We start from the raw sequence: 18,968 nt of genomic DNA, 5'->3' as shown, positions 1-18,968 counted from the left end.
TACTCTGAAAAGGCTTATTGAGTTGCAGGCTATTTGACCAGTTTCCTCTTCAGAGATCAGACAGGGGCGTTATTCCATTTACTTCGTTGTCTCGAAGAAAGAGGGACCTTTTCAGCTGGTTCTGGACCTCAACGCTGTCTATTGGGGTCTCAAGTTCACCAGTATGGAGAGACTTCACTTGGTCATATGGCGGTTTGGTCCGGGGAGTTTTTGACCGTACTAAGTCCTATCTACATTCCGATTTGCCCCATGCACCAGTGTTTTCGTCGCTTTGCAGTTTGGGTAATCGTTATCAGTTTCGAGGTCTGCCTTTTAGTCTCGCTACATACTGCAAATACTATCAAATGTAATCTCTTTCAGTTCCCACACACCTTTAACTGATCAATGAAACCCTTTTTAATGTATAACAATTTTTAATGATGACAAAGCATCTGGATTACAACCATCAGCTATGAACATACAAAATCAAGTGAAGAATTAGCACATGTAACCAGCATGATATCCGTCGTCAAAGCATTAAATATGCAGTTTCCTACCCGTACCCAACCCTTCCCCAACTCAACAAGAAAAGATTAAAAAAAAGATAAACCCCCATTAAAAAAAGAGATATTAGGTATTTGTTACTAATGCACCAACTGAAAGAGTCTGTTCTTATCCCTTCCAGCAGTGCCTGAAGGACCCGGAAACCATGAAAAAAAAAAACACATCCAAGGCGTGCGCGGTATGGGGACTCCTCTCCGAAAAGGATGCGAGAAGGAGCTTTCACCTCCACCCCCCCCCCCCCCCCCCCCCACACACACACACACAAAAGAAAAAAGGGAGGAAAGAGAGAACACCAAGGACAGAAATTAAAAAAAAAAAAAAAAAAGTTACCTCCCCCATCTTGCTCCATTCTCCGCTAATGAAACCCTTTTTAAACCATGTGCCACTAGTGACTGACTGCTAGATGCGTTGTGACATTAGTTAACTGCTAATGTCGCTAAAATTATAGTAGTACTCAGTTTTATACTACCAATAACTGGCCTAATAGCTGCTTTTGCTTCCTTTAGAAAGTTTCATAAATTTCCTCAGATTTCAAGACACTTCTCCGCACCATGTTTGACCTCTTCTGTACCCCTGGTTAAGAACCCCTGTATTAGTGGAGCACACTAAGTATACTGATCCATAATATTGGATTCTCCTGAAGAAGCACACAAAATGAGTCCTTTGGTTATATATTATGAGTTTTGTCAGGCAATTCCCTGGTCACTGAAAAATTGTATTGATGTTGCAAATAATGCTGACAGCAGTTATTACTCCTAGCTTTTATATATTTGCCTTTGCATTTTTAATTTCATTTGGCTGGTTTAACGAGATGCTGAGCTGTGAGTAATGTTTTGTTGCATAAGAGCTGTCCTTTATTGTGTCGGTTGATCAAGAGATTCTGATAGCAGTGGTCCTTTTTTTTTTTTTCTTTCTGTCTACTTTAACTATGGCAAAGCAGAATTCCCACCCTTGTCATCACTTACTTTGGAGAATGTCTAAAAGTCTACGGAACAATCCATTGTTGTGGTGTAATATCAGTTTGGCTATATGATTGGCCAAGTAGAGTAGAATGCAGTTCAGTACAAATCAAACTCAGGTATACATATAAAGTATCACATACCATGTAAAATGAGTTTATCTTGTTGGGCAGATTGGATGGACCGTACAGGTCTTTATCTGCTGTCATTTACTATGTTCCTGTGCTGAGTTCTGTGCACTGCTGGGGCTGTTTAAAAATGAAAAGCACAGCCTTATAGGGATAGTGCTGGGCAGACTTATACGGTCTGTGCCAGAGCTGGTGGCGGGAGGCAGGGATAGTGCTGGGCAGACTTATATGGTTTGTGCCAGAGCCGGTGGTTGGGAGGCGGGGCTGGTGGTTGGGAGGCGGGGATAGTGCTGGGCCGACTTATACAGTCTGTGCCCTGAAGAGCACAGGTACAAATCAAAGTAGGGTATACACAAAAAGTAGCACATATGAGTTATCTTGTTGGGCAGACTGGATGGACAGTGCAGGTCTTTTTCTGCCGTCATCTACTATGTTACTATATTTGCGATGGCTACGCTGCCTCTCTCCTTACATTGATAAGGTAAATCTTACCCAGTTGTGCATGCCATGATAACATCAAGACTGGATTACTGCAATACACTATACAATTGTCTGACTACAAAGGGCCTACACCAGCTCCAGTTGATTCAGAATGCAGCAGCAAGACTCATAGAAGGTTACAAGTGACGTAACCACATCAGACCATTTTTGCAAAAACTTCATTGGCTACCATTACAATACAGGTCGAAATTTAAAATCTGTGTCTGATCTTCAAGGCCCTCAAAGGAAATGGCCCTGAGTACCTGAAGAGTAGGATGATCCTCTACACACCGCAAAGGACACTAAGGTCCTCTCAAGCACTATCACTAACCACACCCTCTGCAAAAATCATTATACGATGTGATACTCACAAGTGAGCCTTCTCCGGAGTAGCCCCCACAGGGCCGTGCCTAGGGTCTCTGGTGCCCCCCTGCAGACTATCGGTTGGCGCCCTCCCCCCCCCACCCCCCCCCCCCCCCCCCCGTCCAGCAGAGCAGGAACAGAAGGGAGCAGGCAAGTAAGCCGGACCTCAGGAAAAAATAGCACTGTATGTATCCCTCATTGATAAGTCTCTGACTCTAAAGTTTAGCAATTTCATTAAAGCAAAATGTATTTTCACATATCACATCCTATCCAAGGAGAATGTTTTATATATGTCACCCGTCTGTGGTAAAACTTCACACAGTATCAAAATATCTCTAATATGTAGTCATGCCAGCCGAGGAAACTAACTGTGCTCAGCTCACAAGAGACAGAGTGAACATAAAATAAAACTTCATCCTTAAAAGATAATATCGGATGAATGCATGAAGGTGAATATGAATTCCTGTGAATGGAATCAATTTGATTTACAATAAATCCAGATACTACTCCCTCATATATATAACAAAAAATTATTTAAGTGGAATGGAATTATTTGACTGTACTGGTAAACAGAAAGAAATACTCTATTGCATTCTAATCTCCTTTGCACCAAAGGATATAATGCAGATCAAACATTTATCTCTGATCAACTATCTCAGATCAAATATTTATTTCAGATCAAATATTAAGGTTTCCTTGCTTACAGTCACTTAAATCTACCTAGCCTTTATATAGCTTATAGGATTTAAACACTCTTAAACTGAAATTCACCCTTTTCTATTCTTCATAAACTTCAAGTAATCCTGAAATATTCAGATCCTTTTCTCACTAGAGAAACTTCAATCGCCACCAATCTCTTTTCACTTATATTTTCTCATTTACCACAATCAGGCACTCTTTTATAACTTCAGTCAACAAACACAGGAAGTCACAGCTGGATGTCTCTCTTGGCAAAGGACAGCTCTCACTCTGTTCACTTCCCGGGCAGATTTCTTAACAGAAGCTGATCATCCAATCAGAGAGCTTTATTTGAATGCAGATTAACATACAGACACTCATGGGAATGTTTAGTGAAAAACACCGGACTAATTTGCATATGATTTAAACAAATCTGAGCATATGACAACCAAGTACAGACTCCCAGCACCTGAATTCTGCAATTAGATTTACGGCAAATACTTTTAAAACTTATTTTTAGCACTTTAAAAATTTCAGGTTCTCTTTAATTTGAATGCTGTTTCAAGCTCTGAAACTCACCCTGACTGAGGAGCTAGCCCCAAACTGAAGCATAAATAGCAATCTGGTTGTATTCTCACAGAGCTTGAAGAGCGTGCCTGCCTCAATTAATACTGCTCCTTTGCATGAAAAGGGGAGGGCAGCGGAGATAGGAGAATCACAAGTTCAGGTGAAAGATTTTGCAAGTGAGCAGACGGACGGCAGGGCAGTGGTGCCCCTCGAAGGCAAGCGCCCCCCTGAGGCGCTTACCTCGTTTACTGCATCAGCACGGCCCTGAGCCCCCACACTCTGGAATGCACTGCCTGAAAGGCTCTGCTTAACATAAGACTATCTCTACTTCAGGAAGCAGGTGAAAGCTTGGCTCTTCAACCAGGCCTTTAATGGAAGAAGTAACTAACTTGTTAGTCTCACTTACACACACAAGGAGTGACTCAGGCTTCATATACTGCAGCAGGACATATTTATCTGTTCCTACCCAAGCTGAGATAAAGCGAATGCTACATACCTGTAGAAGGTATTCTCCGAGGACAGCAGGCTGATTGTTCTCACTGATGGGTGACGTCCATGGCAGCCCCTCCAATCGGAAACTTCACTAGCAAAGGCCTTTGCTAGTCCTCGTGCGCCCATGCGCACCACGCATGCGCGGCCGTCTTCCCGCCCGAACCGGCTCGTGTTCGTCAGTCCCATATGTAGCAAAACAAAGCAAGGGAAGACACAACTCCAAAGGGGAGGCGGGCGGGTTTGTGAGAACAATCAGCCTGCTGTCCTCGGAGAATACCTTCTACAGGTATGTAGCATTCGCTTTCTCCGAGGACAAGCAGGCTGCTTGTTCTCACTAATGGGGTATCCCTAGCCCCCAGGCTCACTCAAAACAACAACCATGGTCAATTGGGCCTCGCAACGGCGAGGACATAACTGAGATTGACCTAAAAAATTTACCAACTAACTGAGAGTGCAGCCTGGAACAGAACAAACATGGGCCTAGGGAGGTGGAGTTGGATTCTAAACCCCGAACAGATTCTGAAGCACTGACTGCCCGAACCGACTGTCGCGTCGGGTATCCTGCTGCAGGCATTAATGAGATGTGAATGTGTGGACAGATGACCACGTCGCAGCTTTGCAAATCTCTTCAATAGTGGCTGACTTCAAGTGGGCTACCGACGCTGCCATGGCTCTAACATTATGAGCCGTGACATGACCCTCAAGAGCCAGCCCAGCCTGGGCGTAAGTGAAGGAAATGCAATCTGCTAGCCAATTGGATATGGTGCGTTTTCCTACAGCCACTCCCCTCCTGTTGGGATCAAAGGAAACAAACAATTGGGCGGACTGTCTGTTGGGCTGTGTCCGCTCCAGATAGAAGGCCAATGCTCTCTTGCAGTCCAATGTGTGCAGCTGACGTTCAGCAGGGCAGGAATGAGGATGGGGAAAAAATGTTGGCAAGACAATTGACTGGTTCAGATGGAACTCCGACACAACCTTTGGCAAGAACTTAGGGTGAGTGCGGAGGACTACTCTGTTATGATGAAATTTGGTGTAAGGAGCCTGGGCTACCAGGGCCTGAAGCTCACTGACTCTACGAGCTGAAGTAACTGCCACCAAGAAAATGACCTTCCAGGTCAAGTACTTCAGATGGCAGGAATTCAGTGGCTCAAAAGGAGGTTTCATCAGCTGGGTGAGAACGACATTGAGATCCCATGACACTGTAGGAGGCTTGACAGGGGGCTTTGACAAAAGCAAACCTCTCATGAAGCGAACAACTAAAGGCTGTCCTGAGATCTGCTTACCTTCCACACGATAATGGTATGCACTGATTGCACTAAGGTGAACCCTTACAGAGTTGGTCTTGAGACCAGACTCAGACAGGTGCAGAAGGTATTCAAGCAGGGTCTGTGTAGGACAAGAGCGAGGATCTAGGGCCTTGCTGTCACACCAGACGGCAAACCTCCTCCATAGAAAGAAGTAACTCCTCTTAGTGGAATCTTTCCTGGAAGCAAGCAAGATGCGGGAGACACCCTCTGACAGACCCAAAGAGGCAAAGTCTACGCTCTCAACATCCAGGCCGTGAGAGCCAGGGACCGGAGGTTGGGATGCAGAAGTGCCCCTTCGTCCTGTGTGATGAGAGTCGGAAAACACTCCAATCTCCACGGTTCTTCGGAGGACAACTCCAGAAGAAGAGGGAACCAGATCTGACGCGGCCAAAAAGGAGCAATCAGAATCATGGTGCCTCGGTCTTGCTTGAGTTTCAACAAAGTCTTCCCCACCAGAGGTATGGGAGGATAAGCATACAGCAGACCCTCCCCCCAGTCCAGGAGGAAGGCATCCGATGCCAGTCTGCCGTGGGCCTGAAGCCTGGAACAGAACTGAGGGACTTTGTGGTTGGCTCGAGATGCAAAGAGATCTACCAAGGGGGTGCCCCACACCTGGAAGATCTGGCGCACTACTCGGGAATTGAGCGACCACTCATGAGGTTGCATAATCCTGCTCAACCTGTCAGCCAGACTGTTGTTTACGCCTGCCAGATATGTGGCTTGGAGCACCATGCCGTGACGGCGAGCCCAGAGTCACATGCTGACGGCTTCCTGACACAGGGGGCGAGATACGGTGCCCCCCTGCTTGTTGATGTAATACATGGCAACCTGGTTGTCTGTCTGAATTTGGATAATTTGGTGGGACAGCCGATCTCTGAAAGCCTTCAAAGCGTTCCAGACCGCTCGTAACTCCAGGAGATTGATCTGCAGATCGCGTTCCTGGAGGGACCAGCTTCCTTGGGTGTGAAGCCCATCGACATGAGCTCCCCACCCCAGGAGAGACGCATCCATGGTCAGCACTTTTTGTGGCTGAGGAATTTGGAAAGGACGTCCCAGAGTCAAATTGGACCAAATCGTCCACCAATACAGGGATTTGAGAAAACTCGTGGACAGGTGGATCTGTACTGGGAGAAGATGGGACTTTGGGTAATTTATCACAAACCCCAGTAGCTCCAGGAGGCGAATAGTCATCTGCATGGACTGCAGGGCTCCTGCCTCGGATGTGTTCTTCACCAGCCAATCGTCGAGATATGGGAACACGTGCACCCCCAGCCTGCGAAGTGCCGCTGCTACTACAGCCAAGCACTTTGTGAACACCCTGGGCGCAGAGGCGAGCCCAAAGGGTAGCACACAGTACTGGAAGTGACGTGTGCCCAGCTGAAATCGCAGATACTGTCTGTGAGCTGGCAGTATCGGGATATGTGTGTAGGCATCTTTCAAGTCCAGAGAGCATAGCCAATCGTTTTCCTGAATCATGGGAAGAAGGGTGCCCAGGGAAAGCATCCTGAACTTTTCTTTGACCAAATATTTGTTCAGGGCCCTTAGGTCTAGGATGGGACGCATCCCTCCTGTTTTCTTTTCCACAAGGAAGTACCTGGAATAGAATCCAAGCCCTTCCTGCCCAGATGGCACGGGCTCGACCGCATTGGCGCTGAGAAGGGCGGAGAGTTCCTCTGCAAGTACCTGCTTGTGCTGGAAGCTGTAAGACTGAGCTCCCGGTGGACAATTTGGAGGTTCAGAGGCCAAATTGAGGGCGTATCCTTGCCGGGCTATTTGAAGAACCCACTGGTCGGAGGTTATGAGAGGCCACCTTTGGTGAAAAGCTTTCAACCTCCCTCCTACTGGCAGGTCGCCCGGCACTGACACTTGGATGTCGGCTATGCTCTGCTGGAGCCAGTCAAAAGCTCGTCCCTTGCTTTTGCTGGGGAGCCGAGGGGCCTTGCTGAGGCGCACGCTGCTGACGAGAGCGAGCGCGCTGGGGCTTAGCCTGGGCCGCAGGCTGTCGAGAAGGAGGATTGTACCTACGCTTACCAGAAGAGTAGGGAACAGTCTTCCTTCCCCCAAAAAATCTTCTACCTGTAGAGGTAGAGGCTGAAGGCTGCTGGCGGGAGAACTTGTCGAATGCGGTGTCCCGCTGGTGGAGCTGCTCTACCACCTGTTCGACTTTCTCTCCAAAAATATTATCCGCACAGCAAGGCGAGTCCGCAATCCGCTGCTGGATTCTATTCTCCAGGTCGGAGGCACGCAGCCATGAGAGTCTGCGCATCACCACACCTTGAGCAGCGGCCCTGGACGCAACATCAAAGGTGTCATACACCCCTCTGGCCAGGAATTTTCTGCACGCCTTCAGCTGCCTGACCACCTCCTGAAAAGGCTTGGCTTGCTCAGGGGGGGAGCGCATTCACCAAGCCCGCCAACTGCTGCACATTGTTCCGCATGTGTATGCTCGTGTAGAGCTGGTAAGACTGAATTTTGGCCACGAGCATAGAAGAATGGTAGGCCTTCCTCCGAAAGGAGTCCAAGGTTCTAGAGTCCTTGCCCGGGGGCGCCGAAGCATGCTCCCTAGAACTCTTGGCCTTCTTTAGGGCCAAATCCACAACTCCAGAGTCGTGAGGCAACTGAGTGCGCATCAGCTCTGGGTCCCCATGGATCCGGTACTGGGACTCGATCTTCTTGGGAATGTGGGGATTAGTTAATGGTTTGGTCCAGTTCGCCAGCAATGTCTTTTTGAGGACATGATGCATGGGTACAGTGGACGCTTCCTTAGGTGGAGAAGGATAGTCCAGGAGCTCAAACATTTCAGCCCTGGGCTCGTCCTCCACAACCACCGGGAAGGGGATGGCCGTAGACATCTCCCGGACAAAGGAAGCGAAAGACAGACTCTCGGGAGGAGAAAGCTGTCTTTCAGGAGAGGGAGTGGGATCAGAAGGAAGACCCTCAGACTCCTCGTCAGAGAAATATCTGATGTCTTCCTCTTCTTCCCACGAGGCCTCACCCTCGGTGTCAGACACCAGTTCACGAACCTGTGTCTGCAACCGTGCCCGGCTCGACTCCGTGGAACCACGGCCACGGTGGGAGCGTCGAGAGGTAGACTCCCTCGCCCGCACCAGCGAAGCTCCCTCCGCCGACGTAGTCGGGGAGCCTTCCTGGGAGGCGACCGCGGTCGGCACCGCACGCGGTAACGACGCCGGAGACCTCACCCCGGGCGATGGACCAGCCGGCGCCACGCTCGACGGTACCGGTGGCGCAAGCACCGCCGGTACCGGAGGGGTAGGGCGCAACAGCTCTCCCAGGATCTCTGGGAGAACGGCCCGGAGGCTCTCGTTCAGAGCAGCTGCAGAAAAAGGCATGGAGGTCGATGCAGGCGTCGATGTCAGAGTCTGTTCCGGGCGTGGAGGCTGTTCCGGGCTGTCCAGAGTGGAGCGCATCAACACTTCTTGGACAGAGGGTGAGCGGTCCTCTCGGTGCCGATGCCTGCTGGGTGCCGACTCCCTCGGCGACCCAGAGCTCTCGGTGCCGATGCGGGAAGGGGACCGGTGTCGATGCTTCTTCGACTTCTTACGAAGCATGTCACCGGAACTTCCCGGCACCGACGAGGAGGACGTAGAATCCAGCCGTCTCTTCCTCGGGGCCGAGACCGAAGAGGGTCGGTCTCGGGGGGGCTGTACCGCAGGAGCCCTCAGGGTAGGGGGAGACCCACCCGAAGGCTCACCGCCACCAGCAGGGGAATGGACAGCCCTCACCTGCACTCCAGACGAAGCACCACCGTCCGATGACATCAGCAGACGAGGTCCCGGTACCACCGACGTCGATACAGTCATCCGATGTCTCAGCGCCGATGCAGAGGGCCGATGCCTCGATGCACTCGATGCACTGGCAGCCGAGGATGAAGGTCTGGACGCTGAAGACGTCGATGCACTCGATACCCCCGGTGCCAATGCCGACGAAGAGCCCGAGAACAAAATGTTCCACTGGGCCAACCTCGCTACCTGAGTCCGCTTTTGTAAAAGGGAACACAGACTACAGGCCTGAGGGCGGTGCCCAGCCCCCAGACACTGAAGACACGACGCGTGCCTGTCAGCGAGATTACCCGGGCGCACTGGGTGCACTTCTTGAAGCCGCTGGAAGGCTTCGATGTCATGGGCGGAAAAATCACGCCGGCGAGATCAAAACTCGAAATGACGAAAATTGGCACCACAAAAATAGGGAGAAGAAAATTTCGACCGAGGCCTAACTGAGGCCTACCCCGACGACGAAAGAAAACTTACCGGGGCGAAAAGCTCAAAATACGGGAACGAAAAAAACCAAAAAGGCTCTTCCCGAACACTTTTAAACTTTTTTTTAGAAGAAACGAGTCGAAAACGACGCGCGAGGTCAACTTTCCGGGGCACGAACGGCGAAACACGACCGTACCGAGCGCGGACAAAAGAAGACTGACGAACACGAGCCGGTTCGGGCGGGAAGACGGTCGCGCATGCGCGGTGCGCATGGGCGCGCGAGGACTAGCAAAGGCCTTTGCTAGTGAAGTTTCCGATTGGAGGGGCTGCCGTGGACGTCACCCATCAGTGAGAACAAGCAGCCTGCTTGTCCTCGGAGAATATTTAACTATCTCTCTGACCTCATGTACAACTTTCTTTAAATCAGTCACCTTACTTTCTAACTCTTGTTGCTCTATCTATATGTTCCATCTTTGCTTTACCCTTCACTATTGTTCTATTATGTATTGTGTTGACATTTTAAGTAGTATACTAGCCATACTTTGTATTGTTATTTGAATATTTTTATTGCTGTAATTGCCTATTGCTCATGTTTGATCTATTCTTACTGTACACCACCTTGAGTAAATTCTTTCAAATATAACAGGTCAAATCTGTATGTACTAGGCTATTTCTGGACATAAAGCAGCCTTACCTGTGTAAATGCTTTTAAAACCCACAAGATTTGTGCCAATAATCAAAGCAAGAGCCAACACAACTTTGATTATTTCCTTGGAAAAATTACTTAGAAAAGTAATGCTGCTGCTTTCTGAAAATAACTGCTTTTTTGAAACTCCTCCATAAATTACCTGTGTGTCTACAATCTCTTCTAACGTGTTCCTAAGTAACATTTAGGACCCTTAGGGCCCTGTTTACCAAGGTGTGTTAGTGTTTTTAGCTTAAGTTAAAAAGTAGCATGCGCTAATGCTAGAGACACCCATAGGAATATATGGGTGTCTCTAGCGTTAACCTGCTCTAATTTTTAGCATGTGCTAAAAATGCTAGCTTACCTATAGTGTGGCTTACTAAACACGGCCCTTAGGGAGATATTCTAAAAAGGGTAGCCAAAGTTGTGTGTGACCTGAGTTGCATGTGCAATTAAGTTGGTTAATGAGACAATTACCGCCAATTATTGGGTGCTAACAATCAAATATAGGCATTAATTCACAACGTTCATCTCGCTAAGTGCTACTCTATAAAGATCCATGCACAAATCTTATGGTGCGCAACTCAGAAGGGGCATGGCCATGAGATGGGTACAGGTGGGTCAGGAGCTTAAAGATGCACAATATTGCAGAATTCCTGGGATTTGCACCCAACTTGGGTGCCGGAATTTACACCAGGTTTCAGCAGGGGCAACTTTGGTGCTCAAAGTGAGGTTCAAGATCCACAATTAAGCATTATTCTATAAGGGGGGGGGGGGGGTGCATCCTTTATAAAGTAGCGCTCAGTGACGATTTTTCTCAGCACCCAAATTTGGCTTCCATTTACTGAATCTACCCCTTAGTGTGTATTAATATATGCAGAGACAAACTGAGCAGTAATCAAACTCTGGCACCTGTGGGGGTAATTTTATACATTTCTGTAGGTAAAACAGAGCTTTTTTTTTTGGCATAAATTGGAAATATAAGTTCTATAGACATTTCTACAAACCAGCAAATCTAACTTTTATCCCTTTGTATTTTTATGTAGAGTCTCTTCATACTGAACTAGGTAAGTTTCTCTTCTCAAGTACATCACACTACTGTTAAAGATTTTCTGAACTCTGACGGTTGTGTTTCTCTGTTTGATTTCAGAGTTTAGAAGATGCTGTAGCTATGCAGGTAACTCAGTCTGACAATCTCACCTACACATTATGAATTTCCTCTTTTATGTAGCTGTTGTCAGTGTGCTGTCAGAATATAGCCTTGTACATAAGAACATAAGCACTGACATACTGGGACAGACCAAAGGTCCATCAAGCCCAGCATCCTGTTTCCTACAGTGGCCAATCCAGGTCACAAGAACCTGGGAAGATACCAAAACAGCAAAACAGATTTTATGCTGCTTATCCTAGAAATAAGTAGTGGGTTTCCCAAGTCCATCTTAATAATGGTTATGGACTTTTCTTTTAGAAAATTATCCAAACCTTTTTTAAACCCTGTTAAGTGAACTGCTTTTTCCACATTCTCTGACGAGTTCCAGAGTTTAATTACATATTGAGTGAATAAATATCTTCTCCGGGATTTGTTTTAAATGTTCTACTTAGCAGATTCATTGCATGCCCGCTAGTTCTAGTATTTTTGGAAAGATTAAACAGGAAATTCATGTCTACCCATTCCATTCCACTCAGTATTTTAAAGACCTCTGTTGTATCTCACCTCAGCCATCTCTTCTCCAAGCTGAAGATCCCTAGCCGCTTTAGCCATTCCTCATAGGGAAGTCATCTCATCCCCTTTATCATTTTTGTTGCCCTTCTCTCTAACTTTTCTAATTTTACTATAAAATTTTTTAGATGTGGTGACCATAACTACACACAGTATTCAATGTCAGGTCACACCATGGAGTGATACAAACACAATATAACATACTCATTTTTGTTTTCCATTCCTTTCCTAAGAATTCCTAACTTTCTATTTATTTTCATAGCTGCCACTGTATACTGAGCAGGTTTCAATATATCATCAACAGTGCAACATAAATCCTTTTCCTGTGTAGTGACTCCTAATGTGGAACCTCGCATCACATATCTATAGTTCTGGTTCCTCTTTCCCACATGCATCACTTTGCACTTGCTCACATTAAACGTCATCTGCCATTTAGCTGCCCAGTCTCCCAGTCTCGTAAGGTACTCTTGTAATTTTTCACAATCCTCCCGCGATTTAACAACTTTGAGTAACTTTGTGTCATCAGCAAATTTAATTACCTCGCTAGTTACTCCCATCTCTAGATCATTTATAAATATGTTAAAAAGCAGCAGTCCCAGCACAGACACCTGGGGAACCCTACTATCTAACCTTCTCCATTGAGAATACTGACCATTTATTTAACCCTACTCTCTAATTTTATCCTTTAACCAGTTTTTAATCCACAATAGGGCATTACCTCCTATCCCATGACTTCTAATTTCCTCAGGAGTTTTTGTGAGGTACTTTGTCAAATGCCTTTTGAAAATCCAGATACACAATATCATTCGGCTCACCTTTATCCACATCTTTATTTACCCCTTCAAATAAATGTAGTAGATTGGTGAGGCAAGCAATTGCTTGACTAAATCCATGTTAGCTTTGTCTCATTAATCCATGCATATGTATATGCTCTATAATTTTGTTCTTTATAATAGTCTCTACCATTTTGCCCAGCACCAACATCAGGCTCACTGGTCTATAATTTCCCGGATCACCTCTGGAACCCTTTTTTTAAATTGGTATTACATTGGCCTCCCTCCAATCTTCTGGTACCTTGCTTGATTTTAAAGATAAATTATATATTTCTAACAATAGTTCTGCAAGTTCATTTTTCAGTTCTATCAGTATTTTGGGATGTCTGCCCTCCAGTCCAGGCAATTTGCTACTCTTCAATTTGTCAACTTGCTCCATTACATCCAGGTTTCTCTCGCTCATCAGAACTGAATACCATTTCTGGCACTGATATCTCTCCTACATCTTACTCAGTGAAGCAAAGAATTTATTTAAAGGGGCATTTTCGATATGATGTCTAAATCCAATTTTGCACCAATGTAAAGCTGAATGTTATTAGAACAACCTTGATATTACAATAGAAGTGGTGTCAATTTGAAGACTTTTTTAAAGTTTATAGTGGAGAAAAAGACCTCAATAGTCAAAGCATGGCAATATATCAATAAATGTAATCAATGCCAGCATTTCATTGACTCCGTTATTCTCATTGGTCATAAAAAAACTCCACTAAATCGTGATGTCTATCACTTGCTTATGCAAAAAATATTACTTAGCTTGTATTATTTTGCTCAACGGGACTCTCCGTTTCACTCTGCAATCTGGCTTTGTCAGGGGGCCAAGTAACTAATGGCAAATCACGATACCTACAATTCAAAGTGATACCACAAAAAAAATCATCACTTAAATATTTCTAGTGAAAACACTAAATGAAATATATAAAAGTAGAAAACCACAGACAAACCTTAAGCAATGGCGTCCTTCACTCATATGACACCGGTAGTGAAAAGCACCAACCGGAAGAAGTACTAGAGTATTTAAACCATAACAATAATCAACAGCATATGTGCTGAATTAAAAATGTAAATAACTACTAAAAAGAGATTTAAAAAAACACATTAAAAAAAACACAGACCATTCGATTTGTGAATTTAAGCCCCGTGGTTCGAGGGATTGTAAAGAAAAAATCCATCTCTGTTCCTTTCTAATCAAAAACGTATTTCTGTCGCCCCTACGGATATTAGAAGGGACGTGATCAATAGCAAAACATCTTAATGAATCAAAATCATGGCCCTTATCCTGACAATGAGCCACTAATGGAGCACCTCTCTTTACCAATTTGATACAGGACCGATGTTCTGTGATCCGATGATGTAAGCGACGTGTCGTTTTGCCGACGTAAAATTTCTGACAGGGACATACAAGGATGTAAATGACATGTGTAGTCTGACAATCTATATTATGTTGTAGTTTGTAAATCTTGCCATCAACTGGATTCCTGAACTTGTTTGTTTCCAAAGTGATGGTGCACATTTTACAATGATGACATTTCTTGTGTCCACCACTAATTGAATGTTGAATCAAAGGGGGAAAATTAGCTGGACTGACAATCCCTTTCAAATTATGTGTTCTGGAAAAAGCTATTCTGACTTGTTGATTACAGAAAATGGAATGTGATTGCATTATAGTCCAGTTCCGTTTTATGATTCTCCTCATACTATCACCTCCCTTGAGGGCCATGATTTTGATTCATTAAGATGTTTTGCTATTGATCACGTCCCTCCTAATATCTGTAGGGGCGACAGAAATAAGTTTTTGATTAGAAAGGAACAGAGATGGATTTTTTCTTTACAATCCCTCGAACCACGGGATTCCTTGACCTTGTTTGGCCTTCCTTCCTTCTTTTATAATATGTGGAATATATCTGGTCTGGGCTTCCAGGATAGTATTTTTGAATAGCATCCATGCCTGATGTAAATGTTTGACCTTTGCAGCTGCTCCTCCGTGGGTTTTTTTTTTTTTTTGCCATTCTCCTCATTTTTTTTTAAGTCTGAGTTTCTTTATTCAAAGGTTTTTGCAAAGTACAAAAAGAAAACAATAAACATCAATATATAACAAGAACTGAAAGCCTTGACAATGCGATATATATGATATAATTAGGTAGTACCATATACAAAAGAAGATATAGGTGGCCATTTGTCCTTAAATTTCTTTTTGCTACATTTGTACCCTGCACTTTCCCACTCATGGCAGGCTCAATGTGGCTTACATATTATATACAGGTGCTTATTTGTACCTGGGGCAATGGAGGGTTAAGTGACTTGCCCAGAGTCACAAGGAGCTGCCTGTGCCTGAAGTGGGAATCAAACTCAGTGCCCCAGGACCAGAGTCCACCACCCTAACCACTAGGCCACTATTTATGCATCCTGTTTGATTTCTTAGCCTGATAGGCTTCAAATTTAAATTTGTAAGTGGTGCACACTAAAGTCAATCATTGATCATGATCTGAACTTCACCTCTGAACTGCTGACTAAGACCGCTTTGCTATATCTGGTCCAGTCTAACAGACTGAATCAACAGACAATTCAAAATCAGAAGATTTTCAGCTCTCTATTTCCTGTACTTGGAGTCAAAATATGGAACTCTGTACCTATTCCCATCAGAAGAAAACAGGTACCTCAACTTCATGAAGATGCTAAAAACCTTTCTGTTCCCAAAGACTGCTTTATAATAATCCATGATGACTTCTACTTCCTAGTATCATCCTTTCCTTTAATGTTTTTAGTCTCATGCATTACACCAATGGTCTCTAATGTTTCTCATACCTCACACTAACACTATCTGCTTTTATCTCACCTAGAATGCAAACTGCACTGAACCCTGGAAAGGGAATATTAGCGGTATGCAAGAATTGAATTGAATAATGAATATTGGAAAATTTCCTCAATGAATTTAGAACAATCTTTAAGGCAAGAGATAACAAAGAATCCAGCAATAGACATTCAGACTGTGTTAGTGTATCTTGGAAACAGAGAGATTTCAAGATAATACATTTAAAGTGCAATTCACGTGCTATCGGTAGGATTTTACCAATAGTACCCCAGTTTAAGATCCAATATGTCTGTGAGATCTTTCAAATATCAAGTATTTTATGGAGCCCAATTCTTTGTCGCAGGACCACCATTTTTGAGATAAGGAAGGATTAATAAGGTGGAATCTGTTGGGGTCTAAAAAGCCCTATGCATTAAGAAAAACATGGATTGAGGGCCAGATGCACTTAACTTTAACGACCCTTTAACGAAGAAATTTTTAACCGTAGCATGCATTAAAGGGGGCGGGCCCAGGTCAGGAAAGGAGAGACGTCCTGAAGATTCGGCGGCGATCAGATGTTCTTCTTGCCCGTGCAGCGCCTTCACACAGAGGTGAGAGGCGCTGGGCGGGCCCGGTAATACGGAGGGGGGGGGGGCCCAGTGGAGGGGAGAGCAGCGGCGATGACCTCAGGGGGGGTGACGGGCGGGGCACGGGGCAGAGGATGGCGGGAGGCGGAGCTGTGAGAGAGTAGAGAGAAAGGAAGCGAGAAAGGGAGGGGGCCGGGGCTGCTAAAATTTGGATTTTTCATGCAGGAGGAAGCGGGGAGCAGCGGGGACCTCGGGTGGGGGCAAGACCATCCATACAGGACGCTCCTGACGAGCGCCTTTGCCCCCTCCCGATCCTTTTTTGATTTTTGTTTTGAGTTTTTATTTAATGCAGGGGGAAGCGGGGAGCCATGTGTTTGTGTTGGGGTTTTTTTTGTTGTTGTTTTGATGTTTGTGGCATGCGCAGAGCAGCCAGCATAACGCTTGGCTGCTCTGCGCATGCTTTAGGGGCCGATTACCAACGGGGATTACACCAGTTTAACGAATCTTTAATACATTGTACTTTTCAATACCGTACCGAACATGTGTTGTGTTTTTGGTGCATTCTTTGTTTTTTCAAATTTGTTAAAGAAGTTCCAATCTTTATAGTGAAATATAAAACCAGTGTTTTCCTGCCAAACATTTTTAAAACCAGTCATTTTGATACATTTTAGTGATTATAGAAGTTTATGAAAATAAGATGCCTAGTGGCCTGCGGTTATAAATTGTTTACTATAGGTGAGGAGGGAAGGGATGGCAGGAAGTTTGGAGCATGCAATAACTGAAGCCATTGATAGAAGGTAGTGTCAGAAAGGTTAACTTGGAATTTCAAATCAGCAAAGTATTTCCAAAAGTGAGAGTCGTAGAAAGCACCAACATCCCAGATACCTGCACTTTGCCATTGAGACCATGACACTTTCTTATTACCAATCAAAATATTAGGATTAAACCAAATAGAGTGTCGTAGAGATTGAGACCATGGGATATCCAAATATCCTAATATTCACCCATGCAGAGATTTATGCAGACCACCGGACCCTGAGGCAGGTGTACGAAACGCTGGCCATCGTAGGCCGTGGTCAAGGGCCGTGGTCAAGACTCGAGGTTTAAGGAAAAGCACAAAGAGAAAGGAAAAGATGACAAATGAGCTAAGTTATTTCTATGCTTATAATGTCTTGTAGCCATTGAGCTTTGAAAAAAAGAAACAAAGAAAAAAGAAATAATATAAAATACCCATCTATAGACTAAGAGGTTTTTGGGCCAATGATGAAGCAGTCCAGCCCCCGAAGCTAAAAATCTACTAGCTGGGGGCTTCTTGAGGCCTTTTCCTCAGCAAGCGGTATTTTTATATTATTACAGCAGAAGTCTGATATGCCTAACATTAATGTTTAGGTTCTCCCACGATTTGTAGTTATTTGGTATATCCAAACATAATAATCTCCTTTTTGAAAGTTAAATGCTAACTTGTATGAAGCTGTTTGTCTTGTGCACAGCTTCATACAAGACACCACAGACTTTCTGAATAAATTGAAAAATATCAAGCAATTACCACCGGGTGCCCTTCTGGTCACAATGGATGTAGAATCACTATACAGCAACATTCCCCAAGTGGATGGCATAGCTGCATGCGAGAAGCTTCTAAAAACATCCACACTGGACCATCAATACTCACTAGAGACAATTACAAAATTAATCAAATTAATCCTAACTCACAACTATTTCCGTTTTAACAATATCTACCTACAAATCATGGGCACTGCGATGGGCACCAGGGCACACCCCACTATGCTAACTTCTTTATGGCTGAACTGTAAGAGACATTTCAGAATACATGTCAGACCGCACCCCTAAAATGCTACCGGTATATTGATGACATTTTTATGATTTGGACTGAGGGGGAAGAAACTCTAAAACAATTTTCTAGTTCTTTCAGTACATACCATCCTACAATCAGATTCAAAATTGACTACTCCCCAGAAAAAGGCAATTTTTAGACACCACAGTTTCAATCAGCAATGGCTACATACAAGCATCCATATATAGGAAACCCACAGACAAATGCAGCTACCACCTCTACAACTGCAGCTTCCACCCTTCACATACGAAAATGTCCATTATCCATAGCCAAGCCACAGGATACCACCGTATCTGCTCTGACCCAGGGGACAGAGATAGGCACCCCAAAATCCTGACTGCATTCTTCGAACAGAAAGGCTACAACCCGAAAATAATCTCCAAGATTATTGCCTCCTCCCTGAAAACACCCAGGGAAAATCTGCTACAAAGAAAAGAAAGCCACAGACAGAACCCCACTTGAAGTTACATACAACCCAGAGCTGGAAAAACTGAGGAAAATCATAAGAGATCTGCAGCCACTACTCCAGGAGGATGAATTACTGAAAGAGATATTCCCATCCCCACCAGTGCTGGCCTTCTGACAGCCACCCAATTTAAAACACAAGCAAGTGAGAAGCAAGCTCTCAACAGAGACCCATAAAGAAGTGAATGGCACACATCCATGCAACGTATCCAGCTGCAAACTATGCCAAAACATTTCACAAGACCCTACAGTCATTCGCAATGGAAAAATGTTCAACATAAAAGAATCCTTCACATGCTCATCT

At 44.9% G+C, this 18,968-nt stretch overlaps 1 protein-coding gene across 1 annotated transcript in view; it reads left to right on the top strand.

The window, feature by feature from the left end:
• LOC115466348 (butyrophilin subfamily 1 member A1-like) overlaps positions 1 to 18,968 on the top strand; it is a 148,201-nt gene that overhangs the window by 81,316 nt on the left and 47,917 nt on the right. The window contains exons 7-8 of the mRNA XM_030197537.1: positions 11,466 to 11,486; positions 11,570 to 11,596. Of these exons, the coding sequence (XP_030053397.1) occupies positions 11,466 to 11,486; positions 11,570 to 11,596 (48 nt within the window). The remainder of the gene's footprint in view (positions 1 to 11,465; positions 11,487 to 11,569; positions 11,597 to 18,968) is intronic.

The sequence above is a fragment of the Microcaecilia unicolor genome, chromosome 3 (genome assembly GCF_901765095.1).
Source record: "Microcaecilia unicolor chromosome 3, aMicUni1.1, whole genome shotgun sequence".
Classification (NCBI taxonomy): domain Eukaryota; kingdom Metazoa; phylum Chordata; class Amphibia; order Gymnophiona; family Siphonopidae; genus Microcaecilia; species Microcaecilia unicolor.
This window is presented reverse-complemented; position numbering and strand designations above follow the sequence as displayed.